This window comes from Bombina bombina, chromosome 1 (assembly GCF_027579735.1).
Source record: "Bombina bombina isolate aBomBom1 chromosome 1, aBomBom1.pri, whole genome shotgun sequence".
Lineage (NCBI taxonomy): Eukaryota > Metazoa > Chordata > Amphibia > Anura > Bombinatoridae > Bombina > Bombina bombina.
In genome coordinates this window covers 455,018,912-455,040,124 of record NC_069499.1, presented here as the reverse complement: position 1 = coordinate 455,040,124, position 21,213 = coordinate 455,018,912, and the positions used below count along the sequence as shown (strand labels likewise).

The 21,213-nt window shown below is 37.3% G+C and overlaps 1 protein-coding gene across 1 annotated transcript in view; it reads right to left on the bottom strand.

The window, feature by feature from the left end:
- The window catches only part of LOC128645442 (rap guanine nucleotide exchange factor 4-like), a 388,555-nt gene that overhangs the window by 243,459 nt on the left and 123,883 nt on the right, over positions 1 to 21,213 (bottom strand). Inside the window, exon 2 of the mRNA XM_053698451.1 lies at positions 15,070 to 15,139. Coding sequence (XP_053554426.1) covers positions 15,070 to 15,124 — 55 coding nt within the window. The 5' untranslated portion in view covers positions 15,125 to 15,139. The remainder of the gene's footprint in view (positions 1 to 15,069; positions 15,140 to 21,213) is intronic.

Genomic DNA, 21,213 nt, shown 5'->3' with positions numbered 1-21,213 from the left:
ACCACTCTCTTAATCTGATTTTAAGTTATGCAGGCACTCTCTTAAACTTCACAAATACCCACTTACAACATCATAGCACTTCCTACTACTCTCCCTCCTTCTGTCCCTCAAACCAAACTCCACAGTAGCACACTGGTCACTAATCACTAGATTAACAACATCTTTCAAACTCTCTCAAACCTCTCCTCTCTTCCATATCCTCCTTTTCCTGCCCTGACCAATCTATCTATCACTACAACAATACTCTTACATCTGGCAACTTGGCACCTCCTAATATAGCTCGGAAATCAAGCATTCACCCTCAGCCCTGGCATACTCCTGTGACACGCTACCTACACAGATGCTCCTGCACTGTTGAGCGACAATTGAGAAGATTGCAGTGTTAAGCTGCCTTTCTTCACTACAAGTTCATCTTGAACTCTTATTATTCTGCCCTTAACCTCTCTAAGCAGGATTACTTCTTTACTCTTTGTTCAAACACAAAACATCTGTTCTCCACTTTTAATACCACATCTCTCTTAGCTCAAAATTTTGCCAGCCACTTCAACAACAAAATCAATTCCATCAGAAAAAAAATCATCTCTCAACTTACTTCCAGTTTCCAACCCCATCAGCCATTTGCAAACATCGAAAACCCACAAATTTAGCTATTTTGTCCATGCTACTGAGGAAGACATTTCTGTGTTTTTTTTTGTTTTTTTTAATATTCATCTTTATTTATTTTGTAAAAATATAACAATAAAAGACAATAAAAGACATGGAAAAGAAACCATTTTTACATTTCACCATTCAATAAAACAGACAGGTAGCAACAAGTGACACGATACGTAGGGAAAAGCATCCCCCCCAAATGTCCCGTTTGTTTCCTTATTCCTTCACATATGTGCTATGGGTACTGAGAGTTCTAATTGAAAAGAAAAAGATTGAACAGACTAATCATGCCCTCAGGATGTTTTAATTATTGGGCATCCGGGAGTGGGACTCCCCCCACGAACTGCTCATAGTTGAAATTGCAATTGGCTACCTGCCCGCAATGAGCCTTACTTACACGAGGTAGAAATGGTAAGAAAAGAAAGAAAGATAGATTAGGTTAAGTCACCAACTGTACCCACCACTGACTGTTTTGATTACAAGTTAGGTATTTGTGCAGAGGGCAAGAGAGAATTTAATGTGTACATATCCCTTTATCTAAATCAAAAGCTATGTACCTGCATATATATTAGATTCCCAGAGGAAGACCATGTCCTGGAATAGTGAAAGTTGGCCTAATTTAAGGTAGTAAAACCTCTCGAGCAGGAGATTTTTATTGACTAAATCTTTCCATTCTGAAATCGAGGGTATGCGGGTGGATTTCCACAATTTTGGGATCAACTGATTGGCTGAGTTGAGCAGAATCTGAAACAAATGTTTTCTTATTTTGCAGGAAATGGGGGGGGATGGCTCAGCATTATTATATCTGGGGATGGTGAGATATCTGTATTCAAGGTTTTATTAATGTTCTTAAAGACCCCGGACCAAAATGTTTTAATATTTCTACATTCCCACCATATGTGTGAGATGTGCCCTTCATGTCCGCAGCCCCTCCAGCACATCCCTGAGGATTTCTTGAAGATATATTTAATTCTAGCTGGGGTTAGGTACCACCTCATCATTATTTTAATGTTGGTCTCTTTTGCTTGCGCCGAGTGGCCTGAGTGAGTTAAGTTCGCAAATCTGCGAGCCCAAACTTTCAAGGATGTGTTAGTATTATGCTCTTTATCCCATCTTTTGGTGTATGTAGGAGGGTGAGGGAATGTATTTGATAGTACGATTTTATAAAGTTTGGAGATCGTCCTTTTTGTGGGGTCTCTGGTTATGCATAATTGCTCAAAGGGTGTAAGAGGGCGAGTCAGATCTTTTTTGTATTTATGGGAGATTATGTAATGCCTCATCTGATGTATGCGAAACCAGGAAGATAGAAAAGGATGATCCAATAAACTAAGTTGGTTTTTATCTTTTATTTTACTAGAATTTTCTAGCAAAGAATGTATTGGAAGCGATTGCGGAAGATCAGGGACATGTAGGTATTCTGGTAACATTCCTGGGTTAAATTCTGGATTATTTAATAAGGTGGTAAGTGGTGAATATCTGGAGGAGATTTTATTAGGAGGATTACGAATTAGTCTCCAGTCTGACCAGGTTTCGTTAGTAATTGAAGAAGAAGAGATTGTGTACTTATTAAAGCATGCAGGGTTCCAGCATATATCTTGTAATTTGTGTGGGGATGCTAGGGCATTTTCAATGTGAATCCATCGCCTAGAGTTTGGGCCATCAAATCTACACCAATCCGAAATTCTCTGTAGAGAGATCGCTAGTTTATAGGAGAGGAGATGGGGAACTCCCAGTCCTCCCTCCAGGGGGGATTTAAAGAGAGTGTTTTTATTAATTTGCGGTGGCCTACGTCTCCAAATATAGTCGTTAATAATTTTTTGCATAGTAGCGAGATCTTTCTGTATACCCGAGATCAGGACCGTCTGCAAGATGTAGAGATCTTTGGGGAGAAGGGTCATTTTTACCGCCTGGATCCTACCTAGCCAGGATATATTTTTGGGGAGCCATTTGGACGTGAGAGTCTGGAATTCTGTTACTAATTTTCCGTAATTGTGTTTTCTTAAATCTGTTTTATCTGGGGATATATGTATGCCTAGGTATTTTAGATATTTTTTCTGTTGTTTCAGGGGACATGTCCTAGTTAATATATCTAAAGAGTGAGGGGAGAGGTTAATGGGTAGATATTCCGATTTGGACAGGTTTACCATAAAATTGGATATGGTGCTGAATTGCGTGAGTTCTGAAATAGCCACTTGTGTGGACGTAAGGGGTTCTGTTAATGTCAGGAGTAAGTCATCTGCGAAGATGGCGAGTTTGTGAATCTGGTTATCTATAGTTATCCCATTAATTTGGTTGTTGAGTCTAATTTTAATAGCTAATGGCTCTAGGGACATAATGAAGAGAAGCGGGGATAATGGGCAACCTTGCCTAGACCCGTTCCGAATCTCAAATGGATCAGAGAGTGTACCATTGATTTTTATACATGCTGTATGGTTGGTATATAGGGCTAAGATTTTGTGGATAAAGGAGTTTGGTATATGAAAATGTTGTAAGGTTGCCTGCAAGTATGTCCAATCTAAACGGTCAAAAGCCTTTTCGGCATCTGTGGACAGAAAAATGGATGGGATTTTGTTTTGTGTTATATATTCTAATAAATTGAGTACCTTGACCGTATTGTCCTTGGCTTCCCTGTGTGGCACAAAGCCGACCTGGTCCTGGTGGATGATTTTTGGGAGAATTTTATTGAGTCGTGTGGCTAGGATCTTAGCATAAATTTTTAGGTCAACATTAAGCAACGAAATCGGTCTGAAGTTTGCTGGGGTATTTGGGGGTTTACCGGGCTTAGCTAAGACAGATATATTTGCCTGTAGCATGTTGTCTGGGAATTGTAGTAGTTCTGGTATGGAATTAAAAAGGGACGTTAAATGTGGTATTAGGAGCTTTGCAAAGGTTTTATAGTATAGGCCCGTGAAGCCATCGGGTCCTGGGGCTTTGTTTTGCTTTAGTTGTTTTATTGCATCCTGTATCTCAGATGCTTGGATAGGTGAATCTAGATGTTCGCGTTGTTCTGAGGTTAAATGTGGTATTGGAATTTGGTCTAAATATTGATTACATAGTTGGAAATGGGCTTGGGGGTCTCTCGCGGGAAAGAGATTGTAAAGTTTATGGTAAAATTCTTTAAATTCTTTTGCTATGTTTTTGGTATCTTCTATGTGCTTATCCTGAGTGGATTTAATGGAGTGAATATATGTTTTCTGCTGTTGGTTCTTTAGCGCCCTGGCCAAAAGTTTCCCCGGTTTATTACCCTCCCTGTAAAAATGTTGTTGAATACGAAGTTGCTGTTTTTGGGCTTTAGTTTGGAGGATGGCGTTTAGTTTCTCTCTAGATGTTTTAATGCGTTCAAGGATAGCGTTGTCTGTGGGGTTGATTTTATGTGCATAGTCTAAATCAGCTAACTCTGTGGTGATAGTTTCTACCTCTTCCCTACTTTTCCTATTGATTTGTGCTCTGGCTTTGATGAATTCCCCTCTCATGGTGCACTTGTGTGCTTCCCATACAGTAGCTGTGTTAACATCCGATGTATTATTTAAAGAGAAATATGATTTTATATGTTTTGTAAATTGCTTTATCAGACTTGGGTTTAGGAGCATAGAGTCATCTAGTCTCCATTGGAAAGACCGGAATGGAGCTGAGGGCCAATTAATAACACAGGTAGCTAATGAGTGGTCTGACCATGCTGTATGTTTTATGCCTGAGTGTTTGGTGTGAGAGAGGATTAGATGGTCTACAAAAATGTAGTCCAGTCTGGAGTAACTGCGGTTAGGATGCGAGAAAAAGGTGTAATCTCTTTTTTGAGGATTAAAGAATCTCCAGGTGTCGTGAAAGCCCAGTAATTTCAATTTTCCCCATATATTGATAAGGTTTGGAGTTTTGACTCTATTGTTTGGGTTTGAACAGTCCATCGATGGGTCTAGTGGAAAATTAATGTCTCCTGCTAGTATTAGGGAGCCTGTAACTTCTCCAACTAATAGATCTGTTATCGTAGCTATAAATTTATCCTGGTGTGAGTTGGGGGCATAGATATTCATTAGAGTTACTGGTTTACCATAAAGGAGGCCCTTTAAACACAAGTACCTTCCCTCTTTGTCTGAAATTAATTGTGTTTTGGTAAAGGGGATGGATCTATGAATTAGAATACTAACTCCGTTAATTTTTTTATTTGGGTGGGTACTATGATAATGTACTGGATAATTAGAGGAAAAATATTTAGGGTAGTTTTTAGCCTTAAAATGGGTTTCCTGGAGGAATAGGATGTGACCCCCTTGTTTATGGAAGTCCAACATAGCCATTCTCCTTTTATTGGGACAGTTTAAGCCCTTAGCATTTTGTGTAAAAAGAATAAGTTCCTGCTGTTTATGACTATTCATGTGTGGGAAGTGTATAGAAGCTCAATTTGGTTGGTGATTTGGGATATATTTTGCGTTTGATGTGTAGGCACAGTTGGTGTACAGAAAAGAAAAAGAGAAGGGAGAAGAGAAAGAGGAAAAAAAAAAAAAAAGAGAGAAAAAAGAGGAAGAAAAAACATATTGACAACTTACAATACTAAACAAATACTCAATGAGTAACATTTTCTCTACAAGGAGATAATCTCCCGACCGTGAGAGAGCAACAAAACTCTATTAGACATCATTCCTTGGCAAAGATTGATTTTTTTTTTTTTTTTTTTTTTTTTCCTTGTAAGGACAATTAGCAACAAACAAAGAACTTTTAACATTCAACCATTGACATGCCTAGTCTTGGAATAATGTTGTGGATAAACTCAACATTCTCTAGAGAGTCGAGTAGTACAGGAAGGCATGCAAAACAACTGTATAATATCAGATAACATTAGATAACATTAGACATCATTAGATAACCTTAGGTGAAAATAAATACCACATGAAGGGCCTTCGAGGCAGAAGGAAAGCCCTAGGTCCAGTGAGGAGTCTGAAGAAAAAGGCAGCACCAGTTAAAGGGTGCCCTTTAAAGATGAGGAAGTTCATGACCAAAAAGGTCAATTGGGGATTCATGAAATGGGTTCCATTATCAATCTTTTTCCATCATTACAGGAGATGTAGGCATGGCGGACTTCCGTGCTTTCTTTTGGATCGCCTGTTGCCAAATCCCTCTTTGAGGAAGTGGTGTTGGGGATTTCCTCCGCTTAGATTGATCTTCTTGATGAGCAGCTAAATCCTCTGTTGGAGGAGGAGGAATATCCAAGTCCTTGCATATGAGCGCAATGTCTTTAACTGATGTGCAGGTTAGCCGCCTGCCTTTCCATATAATAGCCAGGTGAAACGGAAATCCCCAGCAGTATGGGATATTCTTATCCCTCAACAGTTCTGTGAGTGGTTTAAGTTCCTTTCTTTTGAAGAGAGTACGCTGGGAAAGATCTGCATACATTTGTAACTCTGAGTTCTCATATCTTATGGGTTGCATCTCTCTGGCTAGTTTCATGAGGTTTTCTTTCACTTGAAAGTTGGTTATGCGGACGATAACGTCTCTTGGTGGTTGGCCCACTTGCGGTTTAGGGCGCAGGGCCCTGTGTGCTCTATCTATGTCTTTTATTGGTATTTCTTCTTTCTTTAGGAAGCCAAAAAAATCCTGTAAGTACTGTTCCAGGTCTGATGGTGAGATAGCCTCTGGGATCCCTCGAAGTCGGATATTATGGCGTCTGCTTCTATTTTCAGCGTCATCTAATTTATCCTCTAACTCCGTGATAGTAGCACCTTGATGCTGTATGGTGTTGTTTAAATCAGTTAACGCTTCTGAGTGTAAATCTTGTGTATTTTCGAGAGTTTCAACCCTGTATCCAATCTCTGAAATGTCTTTTTTGAGGTCTGATATTTCGTCCTTGATGCACTGTTTAACCTGAGTTATTAATGTAGAGAAATCTTTTTTAGAAGGGATAGAGTTAAACAGTGCTTTAGGAATTGTGATAGATTCAGATGTCTGATCACTGTCTGAGTCTGAGGAGCTGTGATATGATGCTTGGTCTGGTGGGTTTGCATCTGTGGGGCTAGGAGCCTTAGCTTCCAAGGTCTTAAAGAAGTTGTTGACAGTGTGAGCTGGTGTCTTCAGCTGTTTAATGTTTTTACTTGGTTTGCTGCCTTTTTTTGGAGACATTATTAGGTGTGAATATACTGCCCACAGTTGGTCAGAGAGTGTGGTAAACGTAGTTCATACAGATTGATTTACTCCCAAAGAAGTGTGTGTAAGAAATAGAACCTCAGTCCAAACAGACAGCCCCCCAGGGTTAACTAGGGTCTTGTATATTTATCGACTTTTCTTTAAGCTCTAGAAAAGGTGTTGGAAAGCAAAAAGTTCATTGTGCTCTTTATCCTTGCTGTTAGTTATTGCATTAAAGTTAGAAGTTAAATGGAGATATCATCCTCAAGCAAGTAAAGCCATAAACACAATTTTTGAGTTCAGTTTACACTGTATTATTAATGGTGCTTTGTATCTCTGTAGGTGAGGTTTAAGCTATCCAAAGGTATTGCTATCAAGCGGTATATATAACCTTTAGGTTGAATTATACATTTATTTCTGCACAATATAAGTTTTCTGTGTCACAGATCTCACCCTTTAGATGATTTCAGGCCTTGTCGGTGCGTCCGTTCAGGTGCGCTTAAGCGATGCGCGCACTTCACTGCAACACAGGCTGTGGCCTGCACCGGGAGGTTTATGGTCGCTCCGGATCCGTAGTGATAGATGTTCGTCTGGTGACGAACAGATTGAGGGGTAAGTCCGGTTGTGAGGTGAAGTCGGGTAAGCACTTCAGGCTGATGCGGCTCTTCTCTGTGTATCTCACAGCTTCTCCATGTTACTGCTGTGATGGCGCAGCTCTATATGTCTTGGTATGCAGCAAACTAATGAAGAGGTCTCAAATGACCCACGGGTGATCCGTTATCTTGTTCCATAGGTCACTGTCTCACATATTAGCTTGTGGGTAGCCAAAGTAAACTGAATGGCACTAGCCTTTAACGCTCTCTCACGGATAGGGCTCAGGAGCTCAGATGAAAGCAGCCATCTCCTAGGCTGGCTAGCTCCGCCCCCCCCCGACATTTCTGTGTTTTTATCTTACTCTCACCTCACTACCTGACCCCTCCATCCCCTTCCCTCACAACTACTGCCCACCCTCTCTCCTACTCTTACTCCAATCCTCACACATATTCAATCTCTCCTTCAGCACTGCCATATTTCCCTCATCCCTTAAACATGCACTAGTCACACCTATCCTCAAAATTATCTCTTGAATCAACATCTCTTCAAACTACTGTCCTATTTCTCTACTCCCCTTTGCCTCAAAACTTTTAGAAAAGCTTGTATATGCATGTCTATCATATTTCCTCACATTAAACTTCCTCCTTGATCCATTGCAATCTTGATTTTGGCCCCAAAACTCCACATTAAAGTGATACTAAACCCAATTTTTTTCTTTCATGATAGAGATAGAACATGCAATTTTAAGCAACTTTCTTATTTACTCCTATTATCAATTTTTTTTGTTCTCTTGCTAGCTTTATTTTAAAAAGCAGGAATGTAAGTATAGGAGCTTGCCCATTTTTTTGGCTCAGCGCCTAGGTTGCATTTGCTGATTTGTGGCTACATTTAGCAACCAATCAGCAAGCACTACCCAGGTGCTGAACTAAAAACTGGGCTGTCTCATGAGCTTATATTCCTGCTTTTTCAAATAAAAATGCCTAGTGAACAAAGAAAAAAATATAATAGTAGTAAATTAGAAAGTTCCTTAAAATTGCATACTCTATATCTGTATCATGAACGGAAAAAAATTGGGTTTCATATCCCTTTTTGGTTACTAATAACCTAATTACAGCAAAATCGAAAGGACACTTCTCTCTGTTAATCCTTCTTGATCTGTCTGCAGCCTTTGATACTGTTGACCACACTCTCTTGCTCCAAACCCTCTAATCCTTTGGCATCTGCGACACAGCCCTCTCGTGCCTCTCTTCCTACCTGTTTAACTGTACATTAAACCTGGCCTTCTCTGGAGCATCCTCTGCCCCTTTAACACTTTCTGCTGGGGTACCACAAGGCTCTGTCCTTGGTCCCCTTCTCTTCTTACTGTATACTTCATCCTTAGGTTTCTTAATAAAGTCCCACGGGTTTCAATATCATTTGTTTGCTGATGATAGCCAATTCTATCTCTCTGCACCAGACCTATCCCCTTCCTTGCTAACTGGTGTCACTGTCTTTCTATTATTTCACCAGAACTATGCTAACTCATGCCACTAACTGTCTTTCTAATATTTGAGCCTGGATGTGCTCTCACTAGCTAAATCTCTCCAAAACTGAGCTCCTTAGTTTCCCCACTTCTTCCAAAATCTCTATCCCCCAACTTTATATAACTGTTTATAATAACATCATTAAACCAACCCTGCATGCCCAGTGTTTTGAGTCACACTTTCTTTCATTTCCCACATCCAGTTTATGCCTTTTCTACCTTAAAAACATCTCCAAATTTCACCACTTCCTCACACAAGACACATCTAAGAGTTTAATCATCTCTTGCATCATTTCCCACCTTGACTATTGCAACTCCATCCTCTCTGGTCTTCCTAGCTGCTGTCTATCTTATAATCCATAATGGATGCCTCTACCAGGCTGATCTTCCTTACATGTCGCTCCTCATTTGTTGCACCTCTCTGCCAATTCTTTCACTGGCCCCCTACATCTCAGACCTCGTTTCTAGATACTCTCCTTCCCGTCCCCTTCACTCTGCTCATGACCTCCTTTTCTCCTCCTCTCTTGTTACCTCTTCACATTTCCGTATACAGGACTTCTCCAGAGTGGCTCCAAGCTTGTGGAACTCTCTGCTTTGCTCCACAAGACTCTTTCCTAGTTTTTAAAGTTTCAAGTGCTCCTTAAAGACTCTACTGTTTAGGAATGCGTACGATATACACTAACATTTTCTTACCTCAGTTCCTCTTCTCCTTTTTTTCATCCCATGAACCCCCTTAGCATGTAAGCCTATGAGCCCAGCTGTTTTGTAGATCACCTTCATGAGAGCTGATTTACAAAAGTGAAACTCTTGGCAGGGTCCTCTGCCCATTTATCTACTTTGCATATCATACCTATGTTTATGGCGCAACGGAATCTGTTAAGGTGCTCTACAAATAATTGATAATAATAATAACTGCATTGAGTATGGAAAGAAGGACCCTCTTAAAGAAAGCTTTGTTAATATTTTGGCTGAGCCAAGCCTTTCAAGAAGCTCAGAAATGAGGGAAAGATGATAGTGATTTTTTACAGTGAACTTATAAAGTTCTCTCTATCAATACAAGGCCTTAAACTACTATCTCTTTTCTCCACAAAGGATACATGTGCTCCTGAGGAGGTAGATGGCTGAATTAAGCCATTGGCTAGGTTTTCCTGCAGATACTTCTTAAAGAGACAGAAAGGTGAACAGATGTGCATGAGTGCATTTCAATTTTAAAAAGACGCATTTCTGCAATATACTTCCATTAGCAAAAATGCTTCTAGTAAAAGTTATTTGTGTTTCAGAGGTATACGTTTATTTGCTTTGTGTGACTAAAACATCAGACTACAAACACCATGACTACTCAGAGATCTGGCAGTGGTGTGCATTGTATCAGTAAAGACTTAATTTGTGTCATACAAGCCACTGCTGACTCTCTGAGAAGGGGTGGTGTTTGAATTCTGGTGCACGGGCACTCACAGCATATGTGTGTATGCCACTGAAAAGCTGTAAGAACTTTTACTAGAAACAATTTTCCTAATGGAAGTATAGTACAGAAACGGTTCTATTCAAAATTGAAATGCCCCATATACAATTTTGACATTTCTACCCTTTAAGAACTTTTAAAGGGCCACTATAAGTAAATATTTTCTATGCCTGTTACTAACTAACTACCCCAAATACGCTTTTTATCAATAGCATTTCATTAACATATCTCTACTGTATATCAGAAATCTTGTCTGCAAATTTAATTGTTTTCCAAACCCACTCCGTGGGTATCCTTTGCTCTGTACCAATCCGTTTACAATACCTAGGTTTCAAAATGGCGCTTTAAACACAAAGTTATTGGTTTAAGTATTTTGAACACGCAGTGCTGAAAATAGTGGGCAGGATAACGTGACATCATCGACGAATAAAAGATATAACTTTTAGAACGTTATGAAACTTCGTTTTGGAGAAAATATAGGTCAGTAGGTTTTAATTAATGTTTATTAACTTTAATATGTTAGTTGTTTAGCTTAAAAATTATAACAGAAAGTAATCCTTTAAATATGTTTTTGAAAGGTCATAAATTGAAACAAAAAGTACTGTCTCTCCAGGAACAATTCTACTGGACAATCACATTGTCAACGTTGAGGAAGCTTATCTGTGTTATTTTTAGAACTGAGCTGTAGGATGATGAGATGAAGAATTATAGACTCTGGATGCATTGATTCAAAAAGAAGAAAATGGTTAAGTGAAACTGAAGTCTCGATGATTATCCAGTGGATCTAGCAAACACTGGGGTGCAATGGTGATAATTATTTTAACTTTACTGTTGCAAGTAATTGTACAATATCCAGAATTTCCACAATACAGGCAAAGCATTTCAGAACTGTTTCTTTTTTTTCTTTTCAATGGAAAATTAATTTTGAAGTCTACTTGTATGGTTTCTGGATCAGTTGTTGTTGGCTTAGCAACAGAAAATTATGTCTTAACCTGTGAGTTGAAATTTGAGTTAAGAAGGTTGATTTTCTAATCTACTTTCAGATAGTTTCCAATTAATATAAATGATAGGCAAATTAAAGAATCATGTGGCTAGATTACGAGTTGTGCGTTATGGTAAAAAAGCAGCGTTAAGAGGTCCTAACGCTGCTTTTTTACGCCCGCTGGTATTACGAGTCTTGCAGGTTTAGGGGCACCGCACACTTTGGCCTAACCGCAAAACGTCTTACGTAAACTTTGTAAAGTCTTTTTTCTATGGGACTTCCATAGCGCCGGTATTACGAGTCTGTCCTGGGAGCCAAAAAGTGAGCGGTACACCCTACCCCATCAAGAGTCCTAACGCATTTAAAAGTCAGTAGTTAAGAGTTTTATGGTACAACGCCGTAGCATAAATCTCATAACTAAAGTGCTAAAAAGTACACTAACACCCATAAACTACCTATTAACCCCTAAACCGAGGCCCTCCCGCATCGCAAACACTATAATAAAATTTTAATCCCTAATCTGCCGCTCCGGACATCGCTGCAACTATAATAAACATATTAACCCCTAAACCGCCGCACTCCCGCCTCGCAAACACTAGTTAAATATTATTAACCCCTAATCTGCCGTCCCTAACATCGCTGCCACCTACCTACATTTATTAACCCCTAATCTGCTGCCCCCAACGTCGCCGCCACTATACTAAATGTATTAACCCCTAAACCTAAGTCTAAATCTAACCCTAACACCCCCTAACTTAAATATAATTTAAATAAATCTAAATAAAAATTAATATTAATAACTAAATAATTTTTATTTTACAGGCAAGTTTGTATATATTTTAACTAGGTAGAATAGTTATTAAATAGTTATTAACTTTTTAATAACTACCTAGCTAAAATAAATACAAAAGTACCTGTAAAATAAAACCTAACCTAAGTTACAATAACACTACACTATAATTAAATAAATTAACAACAATTTAATAAATTAAATTATATTAGCTAAAGTACAAAAAAACAAACACTAAATTACAGAAAATAATAAACAAATTACAAGATATTTAAACTAATTACACCTAATCTAATAGCCCTATCAAAATAACCCCCCCCCAATAAAAAAAACCCTAGCCTAAACTAAACTAAACTATTAATAGCCCTTAAAAGGGCCTTTTGCGGGCATTGCCCCAAAGTAATCAGCTCTTTTACCTGTAAAAGAAAATACAAACAACCCCCCGGACCAGTCTTCAGAACTGTAAGTCGATCTTCAGGGGGTTAGTGTTAGGTTTTTTTAAGGGTGTATTGGGTGGGTTTTATTTTTTAGATTAGGGTTTGGGCCGCAAAAGAGCTAACTGCCCTTTTAAGGGCAATGCCCATCCAAATGCCGTTTTCAGGGCAATGGTTTTTTTAGATAGTATTTTATTTGGGGGGGTTGGTTGTGTGGGTGGTGGGTTTTACTGTTGGGGGGGTTGTTTGTATTTTCTTTTACAGGTAAAAGCTGATTACTTTGGGACAATGCCCCGCAAAAGGCCCTTTTAAGGGCTATTGATAGTTTAGTTTAGGCTAGGGTTTTTATTCTTTTGGGGGGGCTTTTTTTCTTTTGATAGGGCTATTAGATTAGGTGTAATTGGTTTAAATATCTTGTAATTTGTTTATTATTTCCTGTAATTTAGTGTTTGTTTTTTTACTTTAGCTAATTTAATTTAATTTATTTAATTGTTGTTAATTTAGTTAATTTATTTAATTATAGTGTAGTGTTAGGTGTTATTGTAACAGGTTAGGTTTTATTTTACAGGTACTTTTGTATTTATTTTAGCTAGGTAGTAATTAAATAGTTAATAACTATTTAATAACTATTCTACCTAGTTAAAATAAATACAAACTTGCCTGTAAAATAAAAATAAATCCTAAGTTAACTACAATGTAACTATTAGTTATATTGTAGCTAGCTTAGGGTTTATTTTATAGGTAAGCATTTAGTTTTAAATAGGAATTATTTAGTTAATAATATTATTTTTTATTTAGATTTATTGAAATTATATTTAAGTTAGGGGGTGTTAGGGTTTGGTTTAGACTTAGGTTTAGGGGTTAATACATTTAGTATAGTGGCGGCGACGTTGGGGGCGGCAGATTAGGGGTTAATAAATGTAGGTAGGTGGCAGCGATGTTAGGGACGGCAGATTAGGTGTTAATATTTAACTAGTGTTTGCGAGGCGGGAGTGCGGCGGTTTAGGGGTTAATATGTTTATTATAGTGGTGTTGGGGCAGTAGATTGGGGTTAATAAGTGTAGGTAGGTTGCAGCGACATTGGGGGCGGCAGAGTAGGGGTTAATAAATATAATGTAGATGTCGGCGATGTTGGGGCAGCAGATTAGGGGTTCATAAGTATAATGTAGGTGGTGGCGGTGTCCGGAGCGGCAGATTAGGGGTTAATAAATATAATGCAGGTGTCGGCGATGTCTGGGGTGGCATATTAGGGGTTAATAAGTGTAAGATTAGGGGTGTTTAGACTCGGGGTTCATGTTAGGGTGTTAGGTGTAGACATAAATTTTATTTCCCCATTGGAATCAATGGGGCTGCGTTAAGAAGCTTTACGTTGCTTTTTTGCAGGTGTTAGACTTTTTCTCAGCCGGCTCTCCCCGTTGATTCCTATGGGGAAACCGTGCACGAGCACGTACAACCAGCTCACCGCTGGCTTAAGCAGCGCTGGTATTGGAGTGCGTTAAGGAGCAAAATTTTGCTCAACGCTCACTTCTTGCCTTTTAACGCCAGGTTTGTAAAAACCTGTAATACCAGTCCTGTAGGTAAGTGAGCGGTGAGAGAAAACTGCTCGTTAGCACCGCATAGCTTCTAACGCAAAACTCGTAATCTGGCGGATGGTCTTTAGGGTAAACTCTGCTCAAATCAATTTTCTTTTTATAAAAACTGCCTCTTTGAAAATAAAATCTGTAAGCAAACTGAAAGTTAATATGTTTGATACCACTGAGCCGTCCACCTCTGAGGAGTCTCTGTCCCGTGAGGTGCACACCCTACAGTCATCTCCTAATACACATGCAGCTCCCTGTAGCATTACTAATCCCCAAATTAAAAACAATCTTGTTCAAGTAGCAGTGACATCAAGGCTTGTAGTATTAAAGAGACAGTATACTTGAAAATGTTTAAAAAGATAGATAATCCTTTTATTACCCATTCCATAGTTTTGCATATCCAACACTTTTATATTAATACACTTTTTATAGGCCCCAACTTTTCCAATGATCAGTCCAGGTAAAGGTAATTCAAAGCAGAATTCAGGTTCAAAGATACCCCCATGAATGTAATATAACTTTGTATGGCACTGTGTAAAATGTTGGCACTGTATAAATAACAGTTATAATAATTATCAGAAATTTGCAATTTACAAGTGTACAATAAAAGTTCTAATTGCCAACTCAAGATCCAATCTTCATAGTCTCTTCTTTCATAATGTTGCAGAAAATAGGATGCTATAAAACATTTTTTGTTATGAAAATGAAAAATAATTTTTTAGAACAATTTAAACTACTAACTACAATAATTTAGATATAACGTTCCTTACTGTAATTAGACAACAATTTATTTTTAACCTTCTAATGACTTGAGTCCATTACACAGGATTGTCTAATATCCTACTTTCACTAGTACTTAAGGGTGTCACAGTCTACATCTATATCTGATGTACATTTTACTACAAATTCTACAAAGAATAATATCAACATAATCTAATTCACTTACTGTCATTAGACCCGGTCTCCAGTACACCATATGGAGGAGCCAAAAAGCCAGCCATGTATTGCCGAAATTTCTAAACAAAGAAAGAAAGAACGTTAAAAGCAGCACAAGATAATATAAATATTACAAGTAGATGGATATTCTAGTTGTAAATGTATTTAATGTACTCAGGTATTTACCTCTTGACATGTTTGAAATATTTTTAACAGCTATTAGTTTATCAAAATATATACTGTGCATTCTTCTTGAAATGATCTATGAATAAGCAGCAATATATTTCAGGTTTAATCAGCTTCAGGTTACCATTGTCTAAAGTTCCCAACATGAGCTTTCTATTTGTGACGTCTCACAATAAAAAAATAATAAAAAAAAATCTGCTGTCATTATAAACTCATATCTGTAAAAGAGCCATTGGAATCCAATACAAGTCTTACAAAAAGCTTGACCTGATCTATTCAAAAGAGGATGTAGGAGGAAGATCCCTCGTTTCTATATCTATATCATCAGTGGTTATATCATCCCTTCATTATCCAAGTGAATAAATGACATCCAGCAGAGGGAGATAGATAAATAGCTGAGATATTTTTGGAGGTTGTAATCCCTTCAGATTGGATAATGTGACATGTCTTTTAGATGTGCAGCATATGCTGTCTAGTCCTTTCAATTCATTTCTCCTGAAATCATAAACTGTAACTTATGGATTTAATCAAGCAAATTAATAATTGGATTTTTGCCTTGACCGATGTTGAGCTATTGTGTGAAAATTAACCCCTTCCCTGCTAAGCCTTTTTCACACCCTTGTGCTAAACTAATGTTAAGCTTTTTTTGCTGCTTACATTTAAACAGTATTTTAAATCATAGTTCAGTGACTAACCCACACAACTTATGCATTGTTTTTTCAGCAGGTCCGACAGATTAAAAATATATAATTATTATATTTATTATTATATTATTGTCATTATCATTATATTTATTATTATATTACATTATTATCAATATTATATTTATTATATTATTATCATTATTATATTATTATCATTATTATATTTATTATATAATTATTATCATTATCCTTTTATTTATTATTATTATTATTATTATTATTATTATTATATTGATTATATTTATCTGTCTGTAGTCCATCAAAAGGAGTAGTTTTAAAGCATTGTAATAAAATGGTGCAGCCTCATTCATAGAAAAACAAGTGATGGTCAGTATTATTCCTAAATACAAGTATAGTTTCCAAAATACTATGGGCGAGATTACATATATGGCGCAATCATCATATCCGCCATCAAACCCACACTTCTCATATTTTTAGATATCCCCTAAATTAACCCCAATTACCTAAATTAAAAAATACTAAGTTAAAATTAAAATAAAAAAGCTAACATTACTTTAATAAAAAAACTAAGATTAAACTAATCTAAGATTACAAAAATAAAAAAAAGTCTAACATTGCATAAAATAATAAACCAAATTATCAAAAATAAAAAAAATTAACTTAATCCCTATGAAAAAAAAAAGGCCATCCAAAATAAAGACACCCCCTAATCTAATACTAAACTACCAATAGTAGGGCATTGTCCTAAATTAAACAGCTCTTTTCCTTAAAAAAATGCTAAGTCCCCCCTCTAACAGTAAACCCCCACAACCAACAAACCCCCCAAAATAAAAAAAAACCTAACACTAAAAAATCCTAACCTACCCATTGCCCCTAAAGGGGCATTTGTATGGGCATTGCCCTTAAAAGGGTATTCAGCTCTTTTACTGCCCTTAAAAGGGCATTCAGCTCTTTTAAGACTGCCCAGAAATCCCTAACCTAAAAAATAACAAACCCCCCAAAAATAAAAAAAAGCCTAAATCTAATCCCCCAAATAGGTACCCACCGTTCCTGAAGTCTGGCGGAGAAGGTCCTGTTCCATGCAGTGAAGTCTTCTTCCAAGTGGCCACATCTTCTTCCAAGCGGGCAACCTCTTCTTTCGCCAAGCCGGCACGGAGCGGAGATGTGCGTGGAGCAGGATGGCGGAGCCATGGAGCATGAAGGATCCTCTTCGTACGATCGCCGCTGTACTCTGAATAGTGAATTCAAGGTATGCTTTTAAAAATGGCGTTCCTTGTATTCCTATTGCCTGATTTGATCCTTCAAATTTAAATCAGCCAATAGGATGAGAGCTACTCAAATCCTATTGGCTATTCAAATCAGCCAATAGGATTTCAGTAGCTCTCATCCTATTGGCTGATTTGAATGTGAAGAATCAAATCAGCCAATAGAAATGCAAGGGACGCCATTTTTAAACGCGTAACTTAAATTCACTATTCAGTATACGGTGGCGATCGTACAATGAGGATCCTCCACGCTCCATGGCTCTGCCGTTGCCGGTCCTGCTCTGCTCTCATTTCCGCTCCGCGCAAGCTTGGTCCTGGATGAAGAAGGAAGAGGTCCCCGCTTGGAAGAAGATGTCGGCTGCTTGGAAAAAAACTTCACTGCCTGGAACAGGACCTTCTCTGCCGGACTTCAGGAATGGTGAGTACCTATTTGGGGGGTTAGATTTAGGCTTTTTTTTTATTTTTGGGTTTTTGTTTTTTTTAGATTAGGGATTTCTGGGCAGTCTTAAAAGAGCTGAATGCCCTTTTAAGGGCAATGCCCATATAAATGCCCCTTTAGGGGCAATGGGTAGTTTAGGATTTTTTAGTGTTAGATTTTTTTATTTTGGGGGTTTTGGTGGGTGGGGGGTTTTACTGTTAGAGGGGGGACTTAGTATTTTTTTAAGGAAAAGAGCTGTTTAACTTAGGGCAATGCCCTACAAAAGGCTCTTTTAAGGGCTATTGGTAGTTTAGCATTAGATTAGGAGGTGTTTTTATTTGGGGGCAGCTTTTTTATTTTCATAGGGATTAGGTTTCATTTTTTTATTTTTAAAATTTGGTTTATTATTTTATGTAATGTTACACTTTTTTATTTTTGTAATCTTAGATTAATTTCATTTTTTTATTTTTATTTTTAAGTAATGTTAGCTTTTTTATTTTAATTGTAACTTAGTATTTTATTATTTAGGTAATTGGGGTTAATTTAGGGGGTGTTAGGTTTAGTAATTTAATTAGTTATTTGCGTTGTGTGGGTTTGGCGGATTAGGGGTTAATAGATTTATTAGGATGATTGTGTTGTGTGGGTTTGGCGGATTAAGGGTTAATAGTTTTATTAGGTTTGTTGCCATGTGGGTTAATGGCGGATTAGGGGTTCATATGCTTTATTAGGTATATTGCGATGTGAGTTAATTGCAGATTAGGGGCTCATATACTTTATTAGGTTTATTGCAATGTGGGTTAATGGCGGATTAGGGGTTAATATACTTTATTAGTTACTGCGGTGGAAGATTGCAGTTGACAGGTAGATAGATATTGCGTATACGTTAGGTGTTAGTTATTTTCAGGAGGTAGATAGATATTGTGCATGCGTTAGGTGTTAGTTAATATTTTCAGGCAGTTACGGTGCTCACATGCTCAGCGCAAGGCTTGCTGCGCCTGCCTTTGTGTGGCGAGGTGAAAATGGAATAAAATGTATCCATTTTCGCCGCGTAAGTCCTTGTGCTGAATATGTGATACCGATTTGCGACGCGGTTCTATGTTAGCTTATGGGAATAAAAATTAAGGCCGACGGGTGAAATATATGTGCCGCATTTATATGCGGCACTGTATATGTGATACCAAAACCGCGTAAAAACCGGCATCAACGGCTTTTGCGGGCGACGTCGCATATTAAATCTTGCCCTATAGATCTATGTTAGGCTACCCAATTTTAATCCATAAGAATTCCCCATGCAAAACATTGTATGCCATGAGCCATTATTTTATATTATTTTCTAAGCCATTTTATTCATGAGAAGAACCACTGTTTGATTTAGAAACATTTAGAAAAACCGAATACATTTGTATAAAAATTATAACAGCAAAATTTATTTAAACAAAAAAAAAAAAAAAAAAAAAAGCTATATAAAAAAAAGAGTAGTAAAAGCTTCCAAAATTACTTTTACATGGATTTTCAGAGACCTTCTAACATTTCTCAGGGGACTTGTGAGTAAGTCATGTAATGTTATAATCATTTAAATGTTGAAACACAACATAGTAATCATAATATTCTATTCATCACATTTAGGCTCAGATCAGAAGTAGAGCACAATTGTTAACTTGCACCATGTTATATTGCGCTATGCCTTGTGCAGTAAATAACTTTCTGTTGGGTATTACAAGATGTTGGTTAAATGTTTAACCAATGCGTTTTAATGCACTCAATATACAGCATGCCCTATTTTTTTCAACAGATGTTGCAAAGCATTGGTAGTGCACTCATTGATTGTGCAAATCGTAAGGTAAGATTTACACTTGTGCACAATCCATTCTTATTTATGCTTTTGAAAATCTAGTACTAACTCTTAGTGCTAATTATTGTGTATTAAAATACACCTCAAAATACCATAGAAACAATTGAAAAACTCCACTAGATGAACAGAATTTTTAATTTATTAAGGGATTTGATTAATTTTGGTGATGTCCCTCTTAGAGATCTATTACCTGAGGGAAATATTCATCTGGTTATCTGACATATGTACTGTAGCATGCACCATACTACTGCTCACTCAATAAATAGTAACCATCTAATTATAATACATTATATAGCAGTATTGAATTGCAATATATTGTGCAACAACGTTGTAAATGCTTCATACCGCTTGTATTTTTTTAACTCTATTTTTTAAACTAGGCCTTAAGTTTAGTAAACATAGAAGTAAACTGGAAAGTTGTTTAAAAAATTGAATGTTCTACCTAAATCCCGAAAAAAATATTTTGAGTTTCATGTCCCTTAAACAATTATTTTGAGTTTCATGTCCCTTAAACAATATGGAAAAGTGAAAATTCAAGGCATACAATGTGTTGCTGTGTGCTCTGCATTTGAAAAACTTGTGACAAATTTTTAATTGTGGGGATTTCATACAGATTCAAAATCAGCCAATAGGATTTAAGCAGCTCTCATCCTATTGGCTGATTTGAATATTTCAGCCAATAGGAATGCAAGGTACCCCAATATAAAACAGGTACCTTGCATTCAATCTTTAGTGTGCGGCGGAGATCGCATGAAAAAGGAAGCCTTCACGCTGCTGATGCCTGGAACTGCTGACGAGTACCACCGCTCCGGATCCGCGTATCGTGGAAGACCGCTCCGCACCTCCAGGAAGAAGATAGAAGATGGTTCTGCGATGGATAAAGATGGAGCTGCATGGATGAAGACCTTCATCGCCGGACTTCAGGAACGGTGAGTACATTTTTTGGGGTTAGTGTTATTTTTTTTTGGGGGGGGGTTTTTTTTTTTTTAGATTAGGGATATTATTATTTTAATGGGCAGTTGGGCACTAAAGAGCTTATTGCAATGGGTAGCTTAGGTTTTTTTAGAGTTATATTTTTTTTATTTTGGGGAGTTGGTTGGGTTCGGGGGTTTTACTGTTAAGGGAGACTTAGTATTTTTTTAACGTAAAAGAGCTGTTTAATTTTAAGGGCTATTGGTAGTTTATTGTTAGATTAGAGGGTGTTTTTATTTTGGGGTGGCTTGTTTGTTTTTATAGGGGTATTAGATTAGGTTTAATTTTTTTTATTTTAGTTAATTTTTAACTTTTATTTTTTTTGTTCGTAGTGTTAGGATTTTTAAATTTTGGAACTTAGTTTTTTAAAATAGTTATATTAGGTTTCTTTTTAGTTTAAGCTTATTTATTTTTTATTTTACAGGTAAGTTTTTTTTATTTTAAGGTTGTTATATTGTAACTTTAATTAAAGTTAGTGTGTGTTAGGTTTAGGGGTTAATAGTTTAATTTAGTTTGTTGTGATGTGGGGGGCCGACAGCATAGGAGTTAATAGGATTAGTTTAGTATTTGCAATGTGGGGGGGCAGGCGGTTTAGGGGTTTATATGTTTATTTAGGTGTTAGCGATGCGGGGGCAGCGGTCTAGGGGTTAATAACTTTATTTAGTGTTGGCAATGTCGGAGGGCAGCGGATTAGGGGTATTTAGACTAGGGGTTTATGTTAGGGTGTTAGGTTTTTACATAACCTTCTTGTCCCCATAGACAGCAATGAGGATTGCGTTATAGCGATCGCCATACC